This window comes from Arvicola amphibius, chromosome 14 (genome assembly GCF_903992535.2).
Source record: "Arvicola amphibius chromosome 14, mArvAmp1.2, whole genome shotgun sequence".
Taxonomy (NCBI): Eukaryota; Metazoa; Chordata; class Mammalia; order Rodentia; family Cricetidae; genus Arvicola; species Arvicola amphibius.
In genome coordinates, this window is record NC_052060.1 from 60,983,903 (window position 1) to 61,011,487 (window position 27,585).

A 27,585-nucleotide genomic window follows, 5' to 3' on the forward strand; every position below is an offset into this window, starting at 1 on the left:
TGTGAATGGAGATTCCTGACTATAGCCTGAGGTTTAGGAAGAATTAAGCCACAAAGCCTGATAATGTACATATGCTCATAACTCATTTTATGACTTCCTGACGCTAAGAACCACACTCTTTTTACATACTATTTAATCCCATTCCAAATGCAAAGTTATTTACTAAAAGGTATGTTATCTCTATTTTAGGAATAAAGGCTTTGCAGACATTGAAGGGCTTGCCCCAAACAACTGCTTATAAACCAGGTGCTATTTTCTTTATGCAAGTTTTGAACTGGAGGAGGCTAAAATGGTGCCTTTGTCTATGTAGTTAGCATAGAAAGTAGAAAAGCACCAAAAATACTCTTCCAGGAATTTGGAGGACAAGAAGTGCTAAACCCGACAGACCTGTGTTCCGTAGAAATGAGCAAATGTCCTGGAATCATGTCTTGCTCTGTGAGTGTTCTCCTGTGTTCTAATGATATTTATATCATTTTTCTTGTATGTTAAACAGTCATGTTTGTCATATTTTGAAGCGTAAAGTTGGCAACAGTAAGGCAATATAATAATAGTTAATTATATTCATACATACATCTGGCTCAATCCTGATATACTTAGTCCTCATGACAATACTGTCTGGTAGCAATGCATCATACCCCATTGCACAGGTGAGAAAACTAGGGAAAATTAGCTTCTCTAGGTTAAAACATAGGAAAGATATTTGAGCCTCTGTGTTAACTAAAGAGTACAGTTTGCCTTTGTCAAAAAATAATATAATAAAACTTAAATTTGGAATTTTTTCAACTTTTATTTTTTATCTGGGAGAGGATATACTTAGTTTTAAACTGTTTCCAGGATGATGTCTGAGATAATAGAAAAAAAAGCACACTCACTTTTTCCTCTGGGTGATACCCCTCGTTTATATGTTAAGACAAAGCTCATGTTGAATTATGGCTTATTTAATTTTCTTGAAAGGACAGAAAAATATGGATTAGCAGCCTCTTAGTTAGCAGTTACAAAGCTGGCCTTAATCACTTGTGCTGTGAGCCATTCTTGTTTAAAAATGAAATCTGGCCGGGCAGTGGTGGCGCACGCCTTTAATCCCAGCACTCGGGAGGCAGAGGCAGGCGGATCTCTGAGTTCGAGGCCAGCCTGGCCTACAAGAGCTAGCTCCAGGACAGGCTCTAGAAACTACAGGGAAACCCTGTCTCGAAAAACAAAACAAAAAAAAAATGAAATCTGTACTCAGAATACTTTTTACCTGAAAAATTGTAGGAGAGAAAAGCAAATTCATTTTGTTCTCAAGCATCAATATTCACAGATACCGGAAAGCAGCGTTTTCTTGCTGGTTTTTAGCATCTGGCTTTCCACACACTGTAAACTGCTTGCTTTACCGGCATTGTTTATATGCAATTGCAACCCATCTCATGGTTTAGATATAAAGGTGGCTGATGGGAGTGAGAGAAGCTGCTGCAAGTACATGTCCTGCTTTTGTCTTTGCTTCTGGAGTGAGGTCTACAGAGAAGGCTGGAGGAACAGCGAGGCTGCCCTGCAGACCAGAACTAAATCTCAGTCTTCTGAGTTTCCATCTCTCCTGCCAGTCCCTGATACCTCAAACCCTCCTGCAGGCATTTTGAATGCAGCATTCATCCCCATTATAGAGCGTGAGGTGCAAGTCCAATTTCTTCCAGAAGCATCTGTCAGGGAGACAGCAATACAGACAAAAATCCCCACAGAAGTTTGGAGCACCTGCCAGCTAGCAAAAGACTAGACATTCTTCCCGATTTGAATATCTCACGTTTGAGTCCACGTGGGGAGAAGGCAAGCTGGCTTCACTGAATCCAACATTTGAAGTGTGGAAATGACAGGTGTTTCTGACGTGAGGCATGTGTAAAGCCATCAGAACTAGAAGCCATGAGTGGGCCTTTCCGTATGGAAGGCCTCCCCTTCTAGAAGATTATTTCATGTGCTCGAGCACACAAACCTGAAAACTGGGGTGCTAAGAGTCACTTCTCAGCTTGTTTGCAAGCGTCAAATGAGATAATATGGAAAGCCTTTCCCATGTATCTTTGCCCACGGTGGCCACGCGCCTGATGAAATACATCCTTGTTATCAGGACAAGATGGTTTCTTCTGTCACAGTTTGGAGAAAGAAAATACGTTTGCTCATCCAGAGTTTCCTGAGTTCTTTCTTCTTAGCATATGAGGCTTTCCCACCACTTACTGTCATTTTACGTAAGAGAAGTTAATGCTGTATTAATTATTTGCAAATAATGCATGATGACCTCTACGACATTGACATTATCACTTTTAAATACAGAAAAATTAAAGTAAAATTCTTCACTGTGTGCTATGGTTATTCTAGTTAAACATAGATTGAATATTTATGGTTTTAATTCATAATAAAACGTCAGTGCTTCTCTAAATATTGAAAATTATGAAATGCTGTAACAAAGTGTTACCTGCAAAATACCTATACATGTACATTTCAGTGATGCAGAAGATTACAAATCTATTTTCCACCATTTTTTAAAGTTAATGATATAGAGTGATAAATGAAACAAATCAAGAAAACCCTTCAACATTTTATTTTTTCACGGTCCCTTCTAATGCACAATGGGAAATGCTTCAGATGTTTAGAAATTTGTTTTTGCTTGTAGATGGATGGTGGCTTCTGATCTTTTACTCAATTTATACTTAAAGCATTATCACAAAGAAGGTCTTGAATAAAATGTATAGGTTCTTCCTTCACAGAACATGAAACCAATGCTATTTGTGTTAGTGTATGTTTTTATTTCCTGATACTCTAGTTGAAGCAAACACACAGTTCATGTGCTGTAATTCCCATGGACAGTATGTGTGTGACCCTATCAACAACACTGAGAACAGAACTGGAGGTTTAATATACATGTGCAGTATTAATGCCACTTTTATGCATCACACATTTCAGTGTTACTCACTTGATCAGGGACCGCATGCCACCTAGAAGTCACCTTCTGGCTCTGTGACTATGTTACTCATTGTAAATGGGCATAATAGTGTTGGCTAGACCTAAATACTTTAAAGACTTGTCATGTCTAAATGAAAAAAAAATACATAATATGCTTAGAAAAGTATCTGTTATTTGATGATGTCAGAGAGCAGTTATAGAAAACCCAAAATCCACAACCAATTGTATGATTTAGTTTTTTTATAATTGCATTTTAGTTAATTTATTGTAGGCAGAGACTTCAGACTTCTCATTCATTTCCCGGCTACCCAGACTGGAAATAATCACACAGAAAGTAAATTAATTACAATATTATTTGGCCAATAGCTTAAGTGTATCTAAAACTAGCTCGAACATATTAACTTAACCTATCTCTATTATTCTGTGTATTGCAACAAGGCTGTGACTTATCGGGTAAAGTTCTGGCCTCTGTCTCCTTGACTCTGCCTACTTTCTCTCTGTATCTCTGTTCTGATTTCCCACCTGACTTTATTTTGCCTTGTCATAGGCCCAAAGCAAATTCTTTATTAACCAATGGTAATATAACATATATATAGCATACAGAGGGGAATCCCACATCACCTCCCTTTTTCTGTCTAAAAGGAATGTTTTAACTTTAACATAGTAAAATTACATATATCAAAACAGGTATCAAGCAAGAATATAGTTATAATATTTAGTTCATTTATATTTGGCAAATTAAGGAAAGTACTCTATCATCTATCTTTGTGAATATAATGTTTTATAACTAATTTATCCTTTATCATAACTAAGGAAAACTATAACTATCTTTCTTCAACTCTTCAAAAACCCCAGAAGGATATCACATAACCTAAGTTAACAGGAAGAGCATTGTAAGCAACTTCCCAAACACTAGAACTGGCAGAGACATCTTGCTGCCTGGACAGTCAAAGTTCTTCTATAACACTGGGGCATCCATCTTCACCTACAGGCCCATAGTATCTTGCAGACTTTTCCAAGAAGCAGGAATTTTCAAAGACAGTTCCACCTATATTGGCAGTTTGTCAGTTACTTTCTTCTGTGTCCTACAGAATGTCTGGCAGACTCTTTCATGAAATAGGAACCCTGAAGGAATGTCTGAGCTTTAGACAAGTTCAGCAGTCATTCTTTTGTGGGTCCTGCATGTCTAGTTAATGAAGCATAACATCAAGCAGTCCAGGCAGGAGCAGTTTCTTGCCCAAACGGCTAACAAACTCCATAAGGAGCCTCTTTTATACCCATTTTCCTCTTCATGTAATTGGTGCTACCAGGATCAGATGTGTCTCATTGTCATAAAAAGTCTAAGTTCTTAAAACATTTTAAAAGCCTTATTCTGTTAATCTTTGAAAGGTTTGAAGAATGCCTATTCATCTGAAATGTATTTCTGTACATCTAGAAGACCTAACATGACTACAAACTTGACTATTATAGATGACTATCTATTAACTTGTATTTATTAATAATACTTTACATTTTTAAATAAGCTGCACAAACACAATACCTTAATCAAGAGTAGAAACATACATATAACAAAATTGACCTTAAATGTATATCAATAAACAAAGATCTATACCAAAGCAAATTATTTATCTCTGTATCCCCCATTAAATGTAAACAAATATTTGTAAATAATCATTTACGGAATTTGTGTGTTGATCTCTAGACTACTTCCTGATGATTGGGGTACTATACATCAGGCCTTTCATAGGTATCCTGTGTGGCAGGTCCATCTCAGCCACCAGTCCTGAAGCTGTCTTGGATGTTGAACTATCTGGACCATTGCTTCAGGGGGTCTTGTTTGATCAAACACATTAGTTGGTAAGGAATGCACAGGTTCTCATTTCCTGTAGAAACAAAAGCAGAACCTCTTTTCTACAGCAACATACCCTTATACTCAAATTTTGAAGTCAAGATATCTTTATGTTACTGTAGCTTAGCAGCCCCCAGAAACAACTATCTCTCTGTAGTCAAACAAATTCAAAGAAAACACAGTGATATACATAATCCAGACTCTCTGCGAATATTCTATCTTTAAGTGGCTTATTTTTCCTTACTGCTTTAAAATATGACTGTCTGTTTTCTGTCCCTATAAAGACTTTGTTCTATTTTTTTAAACTATTTCTTTTTGTAACTGTCTATATTCTTTTTCTTCTCTCTCCCAAGCCTACACACACTTTTAAATATACTGTGACCTATTCAGAGGTTTATTTCTGTCTGAATCTGTATTTATTGCACATCTCTACTCATTTTCTGATCAGGAGTGCTTTTAAAATGGTATCGAGTGTGGTTGCAGTAGCCCTGGATGTTGGCTCTGTCTCTCTCAGACTTTCAATATGGTGGAATTACCTTTACTGCCAGCTCTGAGACTGCCACGTAGGGGCCATGCTCACCACTTTCATTCGGGGAAGGAGTGTGCAGCATGTAAACCCTTTTTATCTGAGTAAAAGCCAAATCTGCCATGGGGTTTACCTCAGGGCCTGGAAATATCTCTGTGTATGGCAGCAGGAATACACCATCCTCTCTTGCCTGTGTATGCTGAGCAGATCCAATCCAGCTGTTTACCCAGATGGGTATGCTGAGCTGCTGGCATGCTCTCAGCTACTTTCCTAGTGACCCCAAGCAGGCATACAAGCACCCGGGCCCGAAGTGTGTGGCCATGCTGCTTAGCCTAAGTATGGGTGCCATTTTGTAGATGGAGGCTGCTTGTTCATTTCCTGGCCACTCAGACCCAAAATAATCATGCAGAAACTATATTAATTACAACACTGCTTGGCCAATAGCTTATGCATATTTCTAGCTAACTCTTACATCATGGTTTAACCCATTTCTTTTATTCTGTATATTGCCACAAGACTATGGCTTACCAGGTAAAGTTCTGGTATCTTGGCACCTTCCACAGCTACATGGTGTCTCCTTGGCTCCACCTACTTTCTCTCTATATCTCAGTTCAGATTTCCTGCCTAGCTTTATTCTGCCCTGCCATGGGCCCAAAGAAGATTCCTTATTAACCAATGGTAATAAAACATATTCACAGCATATAGAGGGGAATTCCACATTAATGTAGAGGTAAATTATGCATAGAAGATAGGTAGATAGACAGGCAGATGTGTACAAACTTACATGTACATGCAGATATGTGATTTTGAAAGTCATTAAGAAGGGTATACCTTTAAAATGGAGAGGAAGAGGAATGAGTTTAGAATTTATTTTATTTCATTTCCCTTTTATTTCCTTTACTCCAGTTTGGCCCAACTGTCATGATATCATGGTATTTTTTCATTAATTTAATTTAGTTCTAATTAAAATATAATTCCGTGTGAGAAAAGCTCCATGGAGATTGTATAGGGTTCTGAAATTTTTGGTATGCCTTTGAAAGTTATCTGACACATGGGTTTTGTAATACAGACACAGAGAGGTGTTTATGTGGCAGGCACTCTGTGGTAGGGTGCAGAGAACAGCCTAGGTAACTGGCATATCCATTCATTAGAAATTTATTTCCACATAGCTTAGATCTGAGTTGGGGGGAATTGTTCCTTCCTTCTTTCATAAATTATTGTTTTTAATAGATGACCTCATTAGTCAACACATTGTGAGGAAACTATCTTCCCAGAGTTGGGCAGCCTTCCTACATGGGATCGTATGATGGGAAACCTCATCATGACAATGTGATACAGAAATTAAGGAAAAGACCTAGTTTGCCAAAGTTGTTTTTCAGCAATAACAGGGCTGTTCCTTAATAGAATTTTAGAAAGCCATAAATAACACATTAAGCTAATTTCCTCTGAGCTCCCTGATGTTTGCCATCAGGATTTGATCCCCACAAAGTTGATATCTGTTAGAATCTTACACTAGTGGAATCAGCTTGCATTTCATACCCAGTCAGCCTGGAGATTCCTATCTTAACAGTTGCAAAGAAGATTCCTAAAAGAGTTCAGAGGGAGGAAGCATAGCCTGGGTTTGTACAATTAACAACCATGAGGCAAAGGGAAATGTTTCGAGCTAATTTTTGTACATTTCCCAATATCCAGATGTTTGTCACTGTGAATATGAAACACGCAGATGACTGACTGGAAACGCCAGCCTCTGTTTCGTGTTTGGTGTGCCCTAACACAGCTTGTGCTGATGAATGTATTTTGGGAGTGTCTTTCTTCATCTCCCCACAAAGCCAGTAGTCTAGTAGTTTTCTTTTAAATGAAAAAAAACACATGTTTTTTCTAGAAAAGACATGCTATACTCAAAAAAATATACATTTAGTATGGAGCATTTTATTTGGACTATATGTCAAAGAGATTCTGAGACTGCAATCAAGAGAGGTAAAATGATGGGCTTTGATCAGAGGATGGGCTTTATCTCACCCCAGTAAAACCCTGATGTTTTCTTTCTTTACCTCTTCCATTATATGTATTTTTAATTATTTTTATTGAGCTATATATTTTTTCTCTGCTTCCCTTCATTTTTCTCCCCTTCTCTTCTATCATCTCCCATGGTCCACATGCTCCCAATTTACTCAGGAGATCTTGTCTTTTTCTACTTCCCCTGTAGATTAGATCCATATATGTCTCTCTTAGGGTCCTCATTGTTGTCTAGGTTCTCTGGTATTGTGAATTGTAGGCTGGTTTTTCTTTGCTTTATGTCTAAAAGTCACATATGAGTAAGTACATGTGATATTTGTCTTTATGGGTATGGGTTACCTCACTCAATATGTTTTCTAGCTCCATACACTTGCCTGCAAATTTCAAGATGTCATTACTTTTTTCTGTTGTGTAGTACTCCATTGTGTAATTGAACCACATTATCTTATCCATTTTTAAGTAGTGGGGCATTTTGGTTGTTTCCAGATCTGGCTATGGCAAATAATGTTACTTACTATGAACATAATTGAGCAAATGTCCTTGTGGTATGATTGAGCATCCTTTGAGTATATACACAAAAGTGGTATTGCTGGGTCTTGAGGAAGGTTGTATCCTAATTTTCTGAGAAATTGCCACTCTGACATCCAAAGGGGCTGTACCAGCTTGCATTCCCACCAGCAATGCAGGAGTGTTCCCTTTACCCCACAACCTCTCCAGGATAAGTTGTCATCAGTGTTTTTGATCTTGGCCATTCTTAGAGGTATAAGATAGAATTTCAGAGCTGTTTTGGTTTGTATTTCTCTGATGACTAAGGATGTTGAGCATTTCCTTAAGTGTCCTTCAGCCATTTTGGATTCCTCTATTTAGAGTTCTGTCCAGGTCTGCACCACATTTTTATTCAACCTTGTGTTTTCACTTTACCGTGTGTCCTTTGTAAGAATGTCCCTGCAGAATGAACCAAACTGTCCACGATGCCACAGGGCAAGCATGGCACTGTGGCTCGTGGCTCGTTTGCTTAGGTCAGAACCCATCTGTCTCTTTCTCTCTGCATCTGTGAAGCAAAGATGGCAGGTCTCGCACATCTGATGGTGTGAAGTGTCTGTAACATTCCACACAGCATCTCGTGGTTTGGAAATGCTCCTTAAGTCAAACAGTGCATTTGTGTATATTCGCAAGCATGTCATCAGCTTAGAGCAGTGATTATCAACTTGTGGGTCATGACCCCTTTCGGGTTCACACATGAGATAGCCTATATATCAGATTCTTTATATGACAATTCATGATAGCAAAATTACAGTTATTAAGTAGCAAAGAACAGCTACAGAGAAACAACCAGGTCAGAAATTCAAGGAGGACCTCACTACCCAGAATGTCTTGGATACCACAGGCAACTGTGTTTTTCTTTAGAGTGAAATAGGAGGCTTCCACTTGGCCTGACTGAAGTGTTACAAGTTCCCTCTGTAGGGGGAAAAGGGCCCTGGCTACAGGTGTTGGGTGTTGGAGGAGGCTGCTTGTCAGTTGGGGGCAGGGATACACGGTCAGAATGATATTTCCCACTTCTTGTTCTGGACCATTCACAATTCAGGGCGTGCTGTGCCATTCACATTATAAATCCTATATAGATCAGGTTTTATGGAGACTTTTATTTGTGGATTCCAGATATCATAAAACAAAGTAACAACAACATCAAAATATTAAAGCACCAGAGTTCAGAAAAATAGATACTTATAACAGTCCCTCACGTGGCTGTCAACCGCATCCCACTATACCTACTGTACCTCAACTCCTTAGTGGATTTGTTAACTCAAAAATAGCTCCCTGTGTTGTAAAGGAAACTGCTTTGGTGGAGGAGGAAGACAAATAAGCGTGACTATGAAATGTCGATATTTGCAAGGACTCCATATAATAATACTCGAAAAAACAAGTGTGTGTGTGTGTGTGTGTGTGTGTGTGTGTGTGTGTGTGTGTGTGTTTGTGTACTTGGCCTATTTAATGTATTTCATGTAGCCATTGCCTTAGCCTTAACGCTACATGCATTTACTACCTGCAGCCTGTTGCTTTAGAAAACCCCATGCCTTGCCAAGCCTGATTATCCTCAATTTGTAAAATTCCACATACAGTAATTTTAGTTTATGAGGGTCTGTTAAGTGTGATTGAGAATAAAGGTGTAGAAATACATGGAAATGATCAAAAGCTGTATTTTTGTCTGATTCTCATTTGAACAATTTTCTAAGCATGTTCCCTGAAGAGCATTGGGTTGGAGCCAATGATAGGTATGGTCTGTTACTCTTCCAGCCAAGGATACATAACAGAACCCTTTTTCGCTATTCTCCTTGGTAAAGGCCAACCAGTTCTTCTGTGGTGTCCTCTGCAGCTCCAGAACAAGAGATGGCGTTTATGTCTGACTGTGCTAGCTAATGTGGGGGGTCCTCTTGACCTCAGATGCAAGCAAAGCTTTGCCTGTCTCCAGAGAAAGAGAACTGCCCAGCAGAGTCTCCAAATCTCATGGCAAAATACCCATCCCTAATGAATTTTCTGCTTCCTTTAGAATAGACAGGTTAAGTAATCTGTTACGTTCACTAAATAAGAAATTACTCGCAATAACATCTGCAACATCCTAATCTTCTTTCCATATCTAAAATGTTTAAGTCTTTGATCTGCATTGCTGTGGAAAGGGCATCAGATGTGGGTTTTAAAAAGACTTGTTTGCAAATGCAATCCTGCCACCCAACAATGGAGTGTCTTGGGGAACTCATAACCTCCACATCTCTATTTATTTTATAGGGAGAAATGGTGCAGCAAGCCATGGCCTCCAGGGCTATGATAAGCACCTTACTATATAAAATGCCAGGAATGCAGAGGTCACACAAGGAGCACTTGAAGGACCCACTTAATAAATATAGGGAGTTCAACCTGACAGCAGCATGGATATGATCTTGTTTAATGAGAAATATGTCCCCTCTATCTTCTTTCTGTATATTATTAAGAATTAATAACATACTACAAATGTTTAATTATAGCATTAAAGGGGTTTTATTTTCTTCATTAAATACATAAGGAATAGCTTTTCAATTAAAAATGACCTTTACAACCCTACTGCTTTGGATTCTGTAGATGGGGAAGCTGGCTGCAAATTAGATTCTTCTGGAACCTTGTTCTTTGTTCGCCCCCTGATTAGTTTCATAAACTTGGTAGTGGCTGCCAGTTGCCTTCAGCTTGCAATTTTGTAGCAATCTCAGACTCTGTGTTCAATCCCCCAAGGTGTTCCGTTGGAAAGGCTGTCAGACTGATCGGATGAATGTGTTCTCCTTCTGTAGCAGTGCTTTGTACTCATTTAAGAAAACTAGTCTTTAATTTGTAACAGAACTTTTTCAAAATGAAACATTGAATTTCAGGCCTCAGCAAAATCACTGGCGTATGACCCCAGCCTTCTGTTCCTGTCTCATCCTGCCGCTTTCTATTGAACATAGAATTGGGTTCCTAGGCATTTGTTCTAGAATCTCACTTTGAGTAGCAAGCTTCTGGTTTTGCTGTATCAAGCTTGTCGCCACTGGCCGTCTCCGGATTGTCCCCAGTCCTATCCTTCTGCTCTCCTACTCTACACCTCTTGCTTCTGTGAAGCTGGTTCTCCCACCTTAAGGTCCACAGAGTGATATCTGTGCTACCACGACTTCCACACCCCTCTGTACATCTCGGCCCGCCTTGCAGAAAGTCTTGCTATATCCATTCTCCACACCCTCTGTTTGCCTGAGAACCTTGGGCTTCTCGTGTACCTTGTCTGATTTCATCTATACCTCCTCTCCTCTGTGCAGCCGCTAAAGACTGGCTTGCCTGTCTTTGTTACTGGGTGCCAACTTCTAGAGAACAAGGACCATGCACATTCCCAGCTACATAGTGGTTTGTTGATAAGTAAATGTCTTACAGGGGAAAAAAAATCAACCTAGTTGACATTTTACTGAAAATAAAACACAGTTTTGTCACTAAAGTCAGCCACACACTGATGACAGCAGCTGTTTGGTAAAAGCAGCTTATATCTTGTAAATTGAAGGTCATAGTAAGTTTTTACAAGCTCGCTACTCAGCAGATTTTTCTTAGGATTATCAGCTCTGTGGTGCTCTTCGGCTTTCTGTAGATGGTATATTTTATTCAGAGCTAGACCAGCTCAGAGCTTTCTCACTCAGACCTCTTCTCCTCCTATAGTGTCAAAGAAGCAGTATTTCATGTAGAAGTGTGTGGACTTTGCTTATATTTTGGAATCATTATATAAACAGAGGGAATGGGATGAGAGTGTGGCTCTGAACTGAAGGACAGGCACACACATGCATAATAAATTTCATAAACACGGAGAATTGTACTGAGCATCAGTGCACAGTGCATCCAGGATGGGTGAGCATCAGCAGCTTCACATCTCCTAAATGTATGCTATTACATCTGCTGCTCTGTTGCTATTCACTGCGTGGAAAGGACATACATAACAAAGATGATATTATCCATTCTCATTTTGAATAACAGTTCCGTCTCTCTCTCCTCCCTCCCCTCTCTCCCTTCCCCCTCCCCCTCCTCTTTCCTTCCTCCCTCCATCACCCTCACCCTTCCCCCATCCCTCCCTTTTTAGGTGTTACTTGGAGGATGGAGCTTCAAAGGGTGCCTGGCTCAACAGGTCAAGTATCATTTTTGCTGGAGGTGACAAGTGGTCGGTGGATCCTCGAGTTTCCATTTCCACATTGAATAAAAGAGACTACAGCCTCCAGATACAGAATGTGGATGTGACGGACGATGGCCCATACACCTGTTCTGTGCAGACCCAGCACACACCCAGGACAATGCAGGTCCACCTCACTGTGCAAGGTGAGTGATTCCTGATGAGCCGCTGTGGAGGGCTGAGCTCAAAATGTCTATTGTTAAGATACCAAAAATGTGTGTCTTATATGTTTCCAGGAGGGCTGCCCTGTGAAACTTGATGTGTGAAATATTTAACACTGATATCGAGATGACTCAGAAGCAGCTACCAATATTGAAAATGTTGTCATTATCCTATGAATTATCTTCTAGAGCCATTAAAGGATAATAGCTGTTTAGATCCAGGAATCCCCACTTACAAGAACAAGCAATGGCCATTAATGCCACATTACGGTTTTTGTATATGATATATTACATATCCTCCCTGGAGTCATCTCTGAGATAAATCTTGGGGAACCCGTAATTGGTGCATTAAAATAAATACTTAAAAACCCAGAGCAGATAAGTTGAAAAGTGAAAGCCTTGTGAATTGTGGGTGGTAACTCTAAAAGTCACCTTCCCCATCCTTCCTACACATTGCCTCTCTGCTTGCATTTGAGTGACAATGTGACATATAGCTCTCTGGAATAACTCAAGTTAGATATAAATACAGAGTCATTGGAAAGATATTCCCTGGTGCCTTCTGATTGATTGAACTTCAGTGGATAACAGTGCTGGTCAACCAGTAATCTGTAATGACATATTTTTTGAACTTTCATATTTAACTGTGAGAGCCCGAGTTTGCCAATGCAAACATCCTTCAAGAAAACGTAGGACCATGATCAGAGAGGGTGAAACTTGCATATTTTTGCACCTTACATAATGCACTTGTTCTTAAGTTTATATGTGTTGGCTGCATGAAAACATTTTGCTTTCTGGATCTCAAAATGATGCTGTGATAATCATGAGTAAAAGTAGTAATGGGATGGATGACGACAAGGTCTACTCATGTGTAGGCTTTTCTCTTTGGGCTACCAACTCACTCCCAAATCATGATGTGGACAATTGTTACTCATTACTAATGCTCAGCCTTAACTTAGACTTGTTGCTAGCTAGCTCTTTTTTAACTTAAATTAACCCATTTCTATTAGTCTATGTACTGCCCATCCTGCTTCCCTGCCTCCTCCATGTCTGGCTAACTCCTCCAGCTGTCTACATGGCTTCTGCTTTCTCTCTACTCACCAGACCTGACTATCCGTCCTCTGCCTAGCTGTTGACCTTTCAGCTTTTTCCAGTGGGGAAAAAGAGTAAATGTTTGGATGGCAATGCATAAGGCAGTGAAGCTGTGACATTGGCTTGTCCTTTACCACCTGTAGGCTTCCACGCTGCATTTCTCAATAGGAAATGCATCCTGATTTTATTCTCTATCTTCCCATGTCACACACCTGTGTGTAAACTGGACAAGGGGACTTGTGCCCTTTCCCAGCACCCATTTAATTCCCTTGGTGTTTATTTTCAAATTGCAGAGACTGTTTTACACAGTTAAGCACTTTAAAAGAGCTTGACTGCCTTCTCAGATAGTTTCTGTAGGTCATTTGATGATCACGAACTTCTGAGCAGTTAAGAATGAGCTTGCTGAGTGTTTGTCAGTATATTTTGTTCCTTTAGAAATAGAAAAAAATCCATGCAACTGTTTTGAAGGTATTCCATGAGATCAAATTAAAAGCTAATAATTTTACAGCATTTATGAACGTAATTACTTATTATAAGTTGATTGACATGTGGGCCATTTTCCAATTACAGTAATAAAGCTCATGGAACACATTAATAGGCTTGTCAGTCAACTCCAGAACTAAATAAATGCCATAAAATGTTAATCCTACTTAAGTTACATTTCTTCTCAATGAGCAAAAATAAATGGATAGTCATAGACACTCGGGCTTATCTGGATAATTTTGAAGGATATACCCTTTGCCAAATGTTTTGTCTATCCTTCATCCACCAAAATAAAGAAACTGAGCAACTGAAGCAAGAATGTATCCATTTCCTCTGTCACACACCTGTCAGCAAACCTCATTTTCATTGTGTAGCCTTGTAGTTAGGAGACCTAGATTTAAAACATTATTTTAGAAAGTAGACTAAAAAATAGAGGTTCTTATAAACACAGAAACTACATGAGGAATTTATTGATGCTGTTGCTGCCTTTAAATTATGTATATGAACAATAGAGGAATGAGCACATGTTGGCCCCACATTGAGTGCCAATTTGTTGTAGGAGGCTGCTTGTTTGTTTCCTGGCAGCCCAGACTACCAAAATAACCACAAAGAAACTGTATTAATTAAATCACTGCTTGGCTCATTAGCTATAGCTTGTTATTGGCTAATTCTTACATCTAAATTTAACCCATTTCTAGTAATCTGTGTATCGCCATGTGGCTTACCAGGTAAAGTTCTGGCGTCTGTCTCCGGTGGGACTACATGGATTCTCTCTGACTCTGCCTCCTTTCTCTTAGCATTTAGTTTAATTTCCCCCACCTAACGCCATTTTTTTTTGCCCTATCACAGGCCGAAAATGGCTTCTTTATTAATCAATAGTATTCACAGCATACAGAGGGGAATCCTACAACACACAGAGGTAAAACTCAGCACATCTGAATTCTAATCCCAAATTTCCCTTAAAAAGTGGATAACTGAATGACTGCCAGTTTTCTGAATTGAAAAACTATTCAAGCCACTTGAGTTACACTCATACACCCATGAAATTCAAAGAATGTGATGTCATAGTTGATATTAATATAGAAAAGTAGCAAATAAAAAAGTGGACAATAAAAAGTTAATTTTTCATTGATTATATACAATATAGTGTGGATAAATTGAAATCTCTATGATGGAGGCGGGTGTTCTATCAATCTGTTGATTTTGGATATATGACTTAATCTTTTCTACTTTGAGCATTCCAAAATGGATAAATGAAGGGGTCATAGAGGAGCATAGGTACACAAGAAAGTGAAAACAGACTCACTGAAGTGGTGGCTTCTTGTTCCCAAAAGGCTAAATTTCTGAATATCTGTTTATCTGAGTTTCTGAATATCTGAGTATAGGACCCAGAACAGTCATGTAAAGGCAGCCACTTGTCAAGACAGGCAATCCAGGCAGTCTGTGCTGCAGAGGGAAAGGCTCCCACATGCACCGAAAACTCTGCACCCTGCATCCTGCGTTAGATGGGGTCTGCTCAGGTCCCGAGTGCACCTCAGTCATCTCTGATGTACTCCCATGAAAAGGACATGGATCCTCCTCTGTTGAACTAATTTCTTTGTCAGCCATCATCCCGTGTCCACAGATTCCAACCACCTATTTTCTGGGCACACTGCTTGTCATTTACTTGATGCTTTTTAAACCCAATTATCACCAGAAACATGTCTGAAAGTGGAGAGCAGTCACTACACCAAGTCCCAAATTCTATTCAAATTGATGTTTTCTTGAGTTCTATATTTAACTTCAATCTAATTAAAAATAAAAGACCCACCTAAGACATGGAAAAGATAGTTTCTGATCCTCATTTTAATATGGACTTTTTGTTTAATTCCCTAAGATTTTTATGCTGACCAAAACTCCATCAGAACAAACATTAGCTTTTAAAAGTTTTGAAACTGTGAGTGGAGTGTCCACAGAGGTAAGAAGTATTAGATCCCATGGAACCTGAGTTACAGGTGTTTGTGAGCTGCCCCTCCCCCTCCTGTGTGCTGGGAATCATACTTAGGTCCTCTGCAAGATCAGGGTATGCCTTAACTGCTGGGCTGTCTCTCTGTCCTCTGTGAACACAAACCTTTATTGTTCCCAGTACTGTCAGCATTTGGGTTCTGAATATCCTAAAATTTCATGTTACCCCTCCTTAAGATATTCTAGGTCTTATCTAGCCTGAATTTTTTAAAAATCCTTCTTACAAAGCACTATACAGCTTCTGAAACAGCAATGATCCAACTCCTGGAGCCAATTTTTTACATTAGTGACTCATCTCTGTGGCTAAAGAGAAACATGTGGGGGGATCACTTGGGTTTTCAGTTTCAAAGGTTGATGGGTCTTTCACTGTGGGATGTCTTGGTAGAACAAAAACATTCCCATCATGGAATTCAAGGACCAGAGGACAGGGATTGAAAGATGCCTTCCATCAGGACACATCTAGTGAGTCATATCCACCAAATAGGTCTCATTATTCCTCAAGAATTTCATAAAGCTACAAACCATCAATGGTTTGAACCATCCACTACATCAGAGTCCTCACGATCTAATCATCTCTAAACAATGCCCTCAAAGCCACAACCAGAGATGGGCTTCACTAAGCACCTGGGTTCTTGTCAATCCGATCAAACTGTCCCAAAATATTAACAATCTCTTCACCCTTTCCGGAGGATATATTCTAGGTGCCTTCGTGAAAACACGTAAATCTTTGTTAGAATGGCAAAAGGCACTTGTCATGGGTATCTCTGGGTTCTTGGAATGCAGGCAGCAGACAGCGCGGGGGGAGGTGGGACACTTTCGAGGATCATTTCCAATTCAGACTCATCAGAGCCTGCTTAGAGGGCCCAGGAGTCAATGCATGAATTTAAGGCAGTGAGCACAAGACATTTTTCCTGAGCACACTGTGAGATCAGTATCCTGGCAGTGTCAGGCTGAGCGCCTTCTGAAGCAGCTGGCGAGTGTCCATTGCACAGAGCAGCTCTACTCCCTGTCTCTGTAGCTCTGTCTGTGTCTTCATTTTTGTTGCAGTGGTCAGGTGCAAGGGTCTTCCCATTCGATACCACTGCTCTCCCTTCTTTCAGAGAGTTCTACACCGGGATCCAAAACTATAACAATCGTGAGGTTTGTGCTTAGCCGAGACAATGTTTGGCAAATGCATTTGGGAAGATAGAAAATTCAAATACCATGCATTATTAACACTTTTATTATGGAAGGGATTTTAAGTGGCTTATCAAGAAGTATTTATTCTTCCAGAACAAACAGAAAAAATAGGAGCCAAGATAAGGGAAGTGAGAGTGAGATGTCATCAGAGGTGCGCCTACAGAGTAAAATATCTGTGTGATATATACATATATATTATATGTGCATTATCACCTACAGAGTAAAATATCTGTGTGATATATACATATATATTATATGTGCATTATCACCTACAGAGTAAAATATCTGTGTGATATATACATACATATTATATGTGCATTATCGCCTACAGAGTAAAATATCTGTGTGATATATACATATATATTATATGTGCATTATCGCCTACAGAGTAAAATATCTGTGTGATATATATACATACATATTATATGTGCATTATCGCCTACAGAGTAAAATATCTGTGTGATATATATACATATATATTATATGTGCATTATTGCCTACAGAGTAAAATATCTGCGTGATTATATATACATATATATTATATGTGCATTATCGCCTACAGAGTAAAATATCTGTGTGATTTTATATATATATATATAATACATGCATTATGAATATATATGTGTGTATATATATTAGAGTGTCATAAAATATTTAGCCCTGAAATTCCTAGCAGTCAGTACAGGGAGGAAAACAAGATCAACTGTTCATTTCATGGTCCATAAGGTTAAACACTTTCTTGGTTCCCTGATCCTGTTATTCAGAGAGAAAGAAACTTCTCGGAGACTCTCATGAAATCAGGACCATCTCAGCAGTAAGGAAGGCAGGATGCACAGTGTCAGCCCCTGGGTCATACATTGCAGAGAAGTGAAAAATTAAATAAGTAAAATTCAATAAGATACCATTTTAATAACACACGGATATCTTTTGGTTGTTGTCCTAACCTAGAAATAAATCTCAGAACCTAATGCTCTCCAGGTGACCTTCCAGCAGCTCATTTATCTCAGTGATTCTTCCATGTACCAAGTACAGGTGTCTTAAAACTCTGCTTAACCATCAAGCTTCAGAAAAGCGCTATTAGCGTGGACATGGATGTAAACCCATGGTGTTTAAAGACAAGCCCTTCTAAACTTAATGCTAACAACATTTTTATGAATGTGAAAAGCTTGGCTGTGCACAGCAGGATGAGTGACAGCACACATCTAGGTAAGGTGGATACACAAAGAGCAACCTAGTGCCATGGCCTGCCTTCCTGAGAGGTTCAATTGGGAAGAAAACCCTAGCACTGAAACCACAGGTGTAGACGCTGGGTGCATCAGGTCGTGGCAGACTGTCCTCTGTAGCAGCCAACTCCTCAAACTTTTCTACAAATAACAAGAAGAAACAGAAAACTTACCAGCATGAGGAAAGCATACTAGAGACCCCACGTTCGTGGATGGCACTTACATGACCCCGCATTGAAGTTTAGTTTATATATATGGGGAAAAGATATTCATGCCCAGGAGCCGAGGTTAGATATGACTTGAAACACAAAAAATGGGCAAATATTCCCAAGACAAGACAGTATTTTCAGTGTAAAAGCAAACAGTCAAATAGCTAAAAGTTAAAAATATCAGTTGTTTCATAACTTTGCTGAATGCTATTTGTTTACCCCTAGATCCTTTACCTTTAAGCATTATAATCTCATGCTGTGCCAAAGAGATGACATACTTACCCTGTAGACTCCTAGACACAAGAAAAGGTTATTGGTTGGTGGATTAACCGTAAGTGAACACTGGGGATGCATCTGCCTTGGCACTCTGGTATTTGTAGATAGCTTTCTCTGTACCAGTAACTGTTGGTGATGGTCTGTGCATGCCCCCTGCCCATAATGAGATCACATCCTCATCTTTACAGCTTAGTTAAAAAGGTAAAACAGTAGAGTAAGATGTGATGGCCTCCCCACCTGCATTCTGAGGTTCTTGGACTCCTATGAAATACTGAATATTTGAAATATCTGGGACCTTGTTGTTGGGCTCATGTCAGATAACAATACAGTTCATAAATGATGCCTGACTTATGAATCTTTGGGTAGTGTCTTTTCAGTCCTTTCGTGAACTCTGCGTCAGCAGAGCTATCTCTAAACCCCTCCTAGTTAGCTCAGGTCTATCATCTGCACTTAGAAAGAGCTCGCGTTCTTAGGCAGTGGCGTTTTGTATAACTACTAAAATGTAAAACGCATTGGTTGGCATTTATGGCTTTCCCTTTCACACAGCCCACCCTAAGAGAATAGCTATGCTTGTAAGGCAGGTTGCCCAGATCCGCTTCTAAGAAACATTCTCTTCCGTCTATTCAAATGCACCTACATCACTGAAGTTTTTGGTTTAACTAGAACAACCCACAAAGAAAACAGTTAGTGGGGTTATTTTTAGTAAAATCCTTATTCAAACATTGGTTTTATCCACAAGATAAACATTCTTCTAAATATTATTTCTTTTATATTTTTGAAAGTAGGATTACTAAGCATTAGTTTTCTATAATTGAGATAAAAGATCAAAATTGAAAGGGTATTTATATCAATAGCTGATATTTTTCTTTTGCAAAAATTTTTCTTCTGTAAGTGCTGTGATCATTTTTCCCCACTCAAAAACTAGTTTGTAAAAATTTAAATAGTAACAAAAGCTCTAATATTAGAAAACTTTTGCTAAAAATATATAATGTACCAATCACCATACACCAGTGGCTTTTACCCTTCCTAATGCTGTAACCCTTTAGTATACACAGTTCCTCATGTTGCTGTAACCCCTGGACATAAAATTATTTCTGTTGCTAGTTCATGACTGTAATGCTGCTGCTGTTATGAATTGTAGCTAATCACAAGTATTTTTGAAGATAGATGTTTGCCAAAGGGGTTGTGACCAACAGGTTGTAACCACTGCTGTACGCAAAGTGCACATGTGATGGTGTGATTTCTTATAAGTTTAGCTCCCATGGCCCATCTTGAATCATTTAGCTGAAAGTGGGGTCAGAGAAAACCTTGCAGACTTCAAAAGGATTCTGAATGTGCAATGACCAAAACTTAATTCTAGAAAAAAAAAATCTCATAATGATCTAGTGTTTTTGCCTGTGTTGCATCACGTGAGTTCACATCAGCATTTGTTGTGAGCACACAACATGCAGCTCAGACCAGGACTACTACCTTGTGCTTCAGAACATAAGTGCGAAATTATTGTATCTGTGGATTGAACTTTGTTGAGTATTTGATTATGAAAGTGCTGTTAGTGTTGCCTGCTTAAGCTTCATAAACAACCATTAAATAGATGAATCTTAGTTTGCAATCTGGATAGACTCTCCAACAACTTCTGAGATCTTATAAGTATGGTGCTGCCATTTTATACTACATACTTGTATGAGGAGGATAACATATTCAGAGTCAAAGAATCGGTCAACTCTGAAAAATGATGAAGACACACACCTGGCATATAAAATGTTCAGTTGAATTTTAATTCTTTATGCAAAACTAAGAAACACATCTGCCTCATTAGTATATGATGTTTAGTCCTTAAAACTGATGAAATTATGGTCATACTAATAATTCCTTCAAAGTGAATTTCTTTGTAATTTGTTGTCAGTAACGTTTAATTATATACCTACTTATAAACCTTGTTCCCTAGGTGGTATAAAGAGTGCAGGAAACTGTTACAAATGTTTGTACTCGTTTGACAGCAAGAGCCATTGGAATGGAGCAATCCAAACTGTATAAATAGACAATACACAGTGCAGCTCCCATATGATGTTTTATAGAAGGAAGTGGAGATAATGCAAAATATGTGAAAGTAATTCCTTTGCTGCGGACAGTTTTTGCCCTGCCAAGTCCTACAGTCATTCAGTCCAAAAGAAACACAGAAAGGATTATATTAATTATAAACTGTTTGTCCTATTGCTCAGGTTTATTATTTACTAGCTCTTGCAACTTGAATTAACTCATAGTTCTTGTCTGTGTTTAGCCATGTGGCTTGGCACCTTTCCTCAGGCAGCATTCTCATCTTGCTTCCTCTTCGTCTAGCTGGTGACTCTATCTCTGCCTTTCCTCTTTCCAGAGTTCTCTTAGTCTGGTCACCCTGCCTATACTTCCTGGTCAGTCAGTGTTTTATTAAACCAATATGAGTGACAAATCTTTACAGAGCTTTCTCAACATCACTTTGCTAACTAGGAACTGCCCCAATAAGAAAGGTCACACTTCAGTGCCTTGGCACCTTTATTGCTGGATAATAGACAGTGGAAGTGACAGAGGCAGAGGCCAGTGGGTTTTATCATTTGTAATTAGGGCTGATCAGAAGTTCTGCCTGTGTCTTCCTTCTCTTTAAGTTTTCAGTCTCTCCGCTAGAATGAAATGACAGTATCTGGGAATGGGTGTGCAGAGAGGGATCGTGATGCAGCCTTCATTCATCTAGAGACCAAGGAAAATGGTGCTGCCATTTCTGATAACATGTACTTCAGAGTAGCATTTGAATATATTTTAAAGTATTTAGACTTGGGATGGAGAGAGAACCAAGGAATTAAAAGCCCTTATTGCTCGTATAGAAGACATAGTTCCCAGCACCCACATGGTGGTTCACGCTGTCTTTAACTCCTGTCCCAAGGGATCCCATGCTTCTTCTGCTCTCCATGGGCACTGAATGGACAGGGAGCATAGACATTCATGCAGGTACACACTTATATAAACAAAATAAAATGAATTTCAAATAAAATTTTCAGTGAAATTTAGATTAAATATTCAAGAAATATTTTCGGCCATTGAAACCTTTTAATGGCAAGTGGATATTTATGACAATTTTTGAGACTCATGACTTAGAAAGTTTCTTATGCTTAGAACATGGGTTCACGTGTGTGTCTTCTTGTGTATGTGTGTCTGTGTATATGTCTGTATGTATACATTCTTGTGTGTGTGTGTTTTTTGGGTATGTCTGTACATATGTTTGTGTGTGTACATGCATGCATGTATGCATGTGTTTTTGTATATGTCTGTGTGTGCATGCATGCATATGTGTCTATGTCTATGTCTGTGTGTGCATGCATGCATGCATGAATGTGTGTGTCTGTGTATATGTCTGTGTGTGTGCATGCATGTGTGATGTCTCTGTGTGTCTGTGTATATGTCTGTGTGTGCATGCATGCATATGTGTCTATGTCTATGTCTGTGTGTACATGCATGCATATGTGTCTATGTCTGTCTGTGTGTGCATGCATGCATGCATGCATGTGTGTGTCTGTGTCTATGTCTGTGTGCGTGCATGCATGTGTGACGTCTCTGTGTGTGTTAACACTAATTGTGTCTTGCATTTCTATTCTACAATGGTTATTTTCCACTCATTTTATAATATCTTATTTTTTTTCTATAAAGGAGAAAAATAACCATGTTATACTTGTCAAATCCCAATGCAAAGTGCACTATTGCTATGAAAATTTCTGCATAAATAAAACATTACCAAACATTACCTGCCCTTATTTCAAGAAACTCTGCAAATAAAACCTAAGTCAGGAGAATAAATTACCTTCTCCTAGGATCACTGTAACATAATTTCATCTCTGAAATACTATCTGTCTTTCTTTCTCAGTTCATATGTGTAATTAAGTTGTTACTGGAGGCGATTAGAATCTTGCTATTTTCTTTGGTTAAATCTTTAACGCCAGGCCTCCTATAACCTTTATTTGGTGGTCAAAATAAAATACATGAGAGGATAAAAACAGTTAATTATATATAGTGTGTCTTCGTGGTTTGTGACAAATAAGGATTTACCGTGTGCAGTTTTAAAAAGAAGATGTGCAGAAATGCCCACTGTCAGAGTTTACTTTGGAGAGTCAGGGTGACCTCTGCCTCAGGGTGACGTGGACAGAGCAGTGGAAAGTCTCAGGGAAGGTGGGCTGTGCAGGAACCCAGCTGCCCGCTCTCCCACCCAGTGCGTCCCTGGCCCTCTGTGGTCATGAACTAATCTGCAGTGTGAGACCTGTGTCTCCTGTCTCTGTGTTCTTAGCAGACATTTCAAATGTTGCATTGGCACGCACCTCCAAAACACCCTGCTCTGTCATTGTCAGAACTGTTGGGTAGGAACCAGGGTTCTGATCCTTTTTAACTCAAAACATGTAGGATAGGACCTGGGAACGCAAGGATTCAGCCACATTCGTTGATTGGGCACAGGTATATTTTTTTTCCTCCCTGGATGGCATTTTGCCAGACCATTGCTTAAGCTGACTTAATGTAGAGATTCTATCTTTAAGGCATTAGTACCAGGAATGCTGACATAACAAGAAAAATTTAAATTCAAGGGATTAGCCTTGCATTTACGACTCGACTTGCTTATTTTCACTCCGGGTCCTGCATCTTTATCCTCTGCTAATCCTTAGCTATTCACAAATACAGACTGGTGATTGCACATTGAAGTAAAAAAAAATAATAAATGAGATACCAGCATTTGACAAAATGTCTTAGCAATGCTGTTTTCTTTAGGTGGGAAAAGAAATGCTTTACATAAAACAGAGTTAGTTTGAAAGGTCATAGCCAAGGGCCTTAGAACCAAACACAAGAAGAGATTTACATTGGAAAGACGCCAAAGACACACAATTAAAATTTCTCTCAGTTCTACTCATTATTGCAGTTTTCGCTTAAGCACATGGATGGAGGAATGCATTAAAAACCCGGGGACAGGATGCTGAAGACAAAAGGGACAGAATCCTGAGCCATTTGTCACCACAGAAATCCATTTGTCAAATTTGCACTGCAGCCTGTGTCTGCTCTACTTAGGGGTCTTCCAAAGCAACACAGCCCACTGCTATGGTCTAAATGAACAGGGTCCCCATGACCTCAGGTGCTGGGCATTCAGTCCCCAGCTGCTGCTGCTGCTGCTGCTGTGTGAAGGGAGTAGAATTTTAAGGCCAGGAGCCTCACTGGAAGAAGGGCCGTGATGTTAATCTCCAGGCTCCACTTCCAGTGCATCCTGTGATTACCTGCTCCCTGCTTTTGCCAAGAAGTACCCCAGAAAATGTGTTTAATTTAGTAAGCACCCATGCCACACCCCTTCATCTGGCTATCTGACAAACACAAATAACGTCTGGCTATCTGACAAACACAAATAACGTCGTGTGAGGCAACAGGCATGCCAACCTCCTGCCTGGAAGCACCTGTCTCTCCGAGGTGTAAACACAAGCCAGTGTTCGGGTTTGCAGTGGAAATGTCAGAAAGAGCTGGGCATTAAGACGTTTCTAGCAGCTTCCCATTCACTGAACACATTCAGAGAATGTTAAGAGTTTCCTTTGTCCCGCGAGAGAGGGAGCCTCGTGCAAGCAAGCCCTTTCCTCTTTCTCTGTGAATCAGGATGCCATTGTTATTGCCCCCATTGATTCCTAGGGATTTCCATTTACCAGGATAGACAATAAAGTTAAACTAAAATATTAGTAAAATTAATTACTCTCTTTTCTCCTGGGGAAAGTCTATGTAAAAGTGGGATGTAATAAATTCATACTAATGTTAGGGTTTTGAGCTAGACTAATTGGAAATAATTCCATATTTTCAACTCAAATTACTATTCTAAAATTAGAGAAAGCTATTGTGCACTGACCTCCGTCTACTTCTCGGACCCACCTGCGCTCTTCTCTTGCTCTGTGTCTCTGCCAAGAGTAGACTTCAGCTTACAGTGTTTTCTGGGTTTGGGCAAGTCTCACCCAGAAGAGGAGACAGGCAGGCAGGAGGAAGTAAACTCTGAGGCCTGTTCTTGCCTCCTCCCTGAGAAACAGGGCTCCTGCGTGACTGTGCTGAGCCCCAGCTCTGGCTGGACAGTCCATCCTGCCTCGGGCACAACTCATGCTGGACTAAGGATGGAGCCCTGGGCAGACCTACCCTATGGACTCTGGGTTGCCTATGTTCAGGGATGTCAACTGTTCCTGTCAGCAAGCCCAGGCTGTCCTTCCCTCACGGATGGTCTTTGGAGGTTTTCTTCCCTTGAGAAACAGCTCCCTTTTAATTAATACTTGGGTTGTTTCTATTTGGCTAAATGACTTCTGGTTGGTAGTGATTGATGGTTTTGGTATCTCCTTCCTGTCACTGTTTTCAACAGTCGTGTTTCTAAACCTTCTATATAGGCATCTGTTCTATGTAAAGGTAATTTATTTTTCACATTAAAGAAAAGTATATATTGTTCCTAGGTCTAATAAGCAAACCTAAAAACAAATCTTAAAATTAAGTACACATATGTTGAGAACTCAGATTTACTAAACTAATTATCAGAAATTAAGATAAATGTAGGAGGAAAGTTAAAAGTATGCATAATTATTAAGTGTTGGCATTTATGTGAGCCTTGGGCTTCTGTTTATTACCTTTCTGGGTATAATTATCATTAGCATTTCAGTCGCTTCTTTAATGAATATTTGAGATACAAATACAATGTGGTATGAATAGAAAAAGAAGTCTTCCATTATATGCCCTGACTGCAACGTTAGGAAAAATCCCCCAAGAGGCCAACACAGTGTGACTGTAAGTCTGTTATCTACCTGGAACCTGGGGCTGACCAGAAATATGCTGGCCCATGGTTTTTACAGCTGCACCTGCGCCTTCTGGGTAAAACACTGAAGAGCAATTGGGGACTTTTCTCTGGCAAAGAGACTAACTGAATTTGGGCAGGAGCTCTATCACCACCGCACATTCTCTGGATGTTTTCCCGTGCTGGGTGTTGCTGCAGGTGTTGAAACACAACATACAGATTGAATATTTCTTTTCAAGGAGCTTAAACCCAGGCATGATTCCTAGAGCTAGAGATCAGTGAATGAATGGATGTGAAGAGGACTAAGTGGTGTCATGGCAGGACAGAGACAAGCAGTAGACCACATTTGGTGCAGGGTCTTCATTATGGTTAGTTTAACTGTCAGTTTCAAACAACCTGGAATTTCCTGGAAGGAGAGTCTCCAAGAAGATGGTGTAGAACTGATTAGCCTGCCTGTGGACCTACCTAAGGGAATTGTCTTAACTATCTTTACCAGTGTGAGGACACTTGGATAGAACACAGGCCACAGAAGCATCCCTTGGACTCTAGGAATGGAAGCCATCAGTGCAGTAGACCTTTCTATGTGCGCTTCTCTCTGCTCTTCACTGTAACTGAATGCTTCAAGACCATACCACTGTAACTCCTGCCCTCTCCTCATTCTGATAGGTTGTAACCTAGCATCGTAATAGGAACAAACTCCTGTCTCTCCTACATTCCTTTGGTCAAGGTCTTTTATCACAGCATCATCACCAATGTTTGTGATCAAATAATTGGTGGAGAGAGAAATTTAATTATAATAAATGAAAGTCTAGGCTCTTCTTGGAAGTCACCCTTAGAGATAATAAATGATACAAAGCTGAATAGGCAAAGACTTTGATATCCTGAAGGTACCAAGGAAACATTGGAAGTGTGACATCACACCGACAGAGGGGATGAGGGCTTGGGGACAACTGGGGACAATAAAGGTTCTTCAGGCATGGGCAACAGCAGCGTTAGTGGTGTGTGTACAAGATCACGGCAAGAGGAATGCCCAGACACATAGCTACAGGACATCATGATGCTGGTGAGGGTCTGAGGGACACGGATGAGGGCGACAATATAAACCTGAGATTGTAAACAACTTTTTCAAACCCAAATAGAGGTTCTTTGATTGCTGCTGTATCTCTTATTGCAGATAATGAGAAAAAAATTACTACAAAAAAGCTCTATATTGGTCCAAATAAGGAAATTTAACTTGAAATTAATAGATTCTTTAGCCAAAAAGTATGTTAAAGTGTAAGTAAATTGCAGTGTTTTTTTTTTTTGATAGTTTCTTTCTCCATAACTAAGTGGCTATGGTTTTAATGGTGATGATGATGGTGATGATGATGGAGATGCTTTCTAAGCTTCCAGCAATAAGTTCAATTTAAATCTTCTATGCTAAGAAGGAAGAAGAGAATATGGGCCAAGAGAGAACTTGGTAACAGTGAACATCTCATCAAGGAGACACACATTAGGTGTGTACACAGAGCTAGTTCGGCAAGGGATGCCACTACCTGCTTCAGCTCTCCGATACAGAGGGAGCTTTGGGCTAAAGGGGGTTCCGTGTGTATCCTTTTCACATGAGCCTAGAATAGGAGCAGTGTGTCAACTGTTTTGATGTGGGTAGAATAAAAGTCTATGGTAGAAATTCCTGAGGAAAGGGTCCCAGTTGGCCAACCACCCGCACAGTAGTGTGAGAGTTAGTGTACAGACCTTGGAAGTGGGGAACAGGTGTAAGACAGAGACGTGTAACTTCTGAAGGAGAACGTGGGTTGATGAACTGGGATGTTGGTCAACAGGTACAGAAACATGCTGACTGCCAAGCCTGCCGAGCCGAGCTCCATCCCAGGCTCCACGTGGTAGGAGAGAATTTACTCCTACAGTGATCTGGCTTTCACATGTGTGTCCTGCTATAGCATGCATGTGTCTGCATACAAACAGTAGATGAATAAATACATATAAAACTTTTCTTTAAAAAAAAGTGAGCACCAATGTCTCAGTTACACCTAGTAATTTTCTGAAATCATGCAAAGTTAATGAATTTTGTCAAACTTGCTGCATCTAGAAAAATTCTTTTGGATTAGGCGGTGTGGGAGTCAGTTACCCTGGCTTAC

At 39.7% G+C, this 27,585-nt stretch overlaps 1 protein-coding gene across 1 annotated transcript in view; it reads left to right on the plus strand.

The window, feature by feature from the left end:
- Negr1 (neuronal growth regulator 1) overlaps positions 1 to 27,585 on the plus strand; it is a 674,664-nt gene that overhangs the window by 276,560 nt on the left and 370,519 nt on the right. The window contains exon 2 of the mRNA XM_038311658.1: positions 11,935 to 12,167. Coding sequence (XP_038167586.1) covers positions 11,935 to 12,167 — 233 coding nt within the window. The remainder of the gene's footprint in view (positions 1 to 11,934; positions 12,168 to 27,585) is intronic.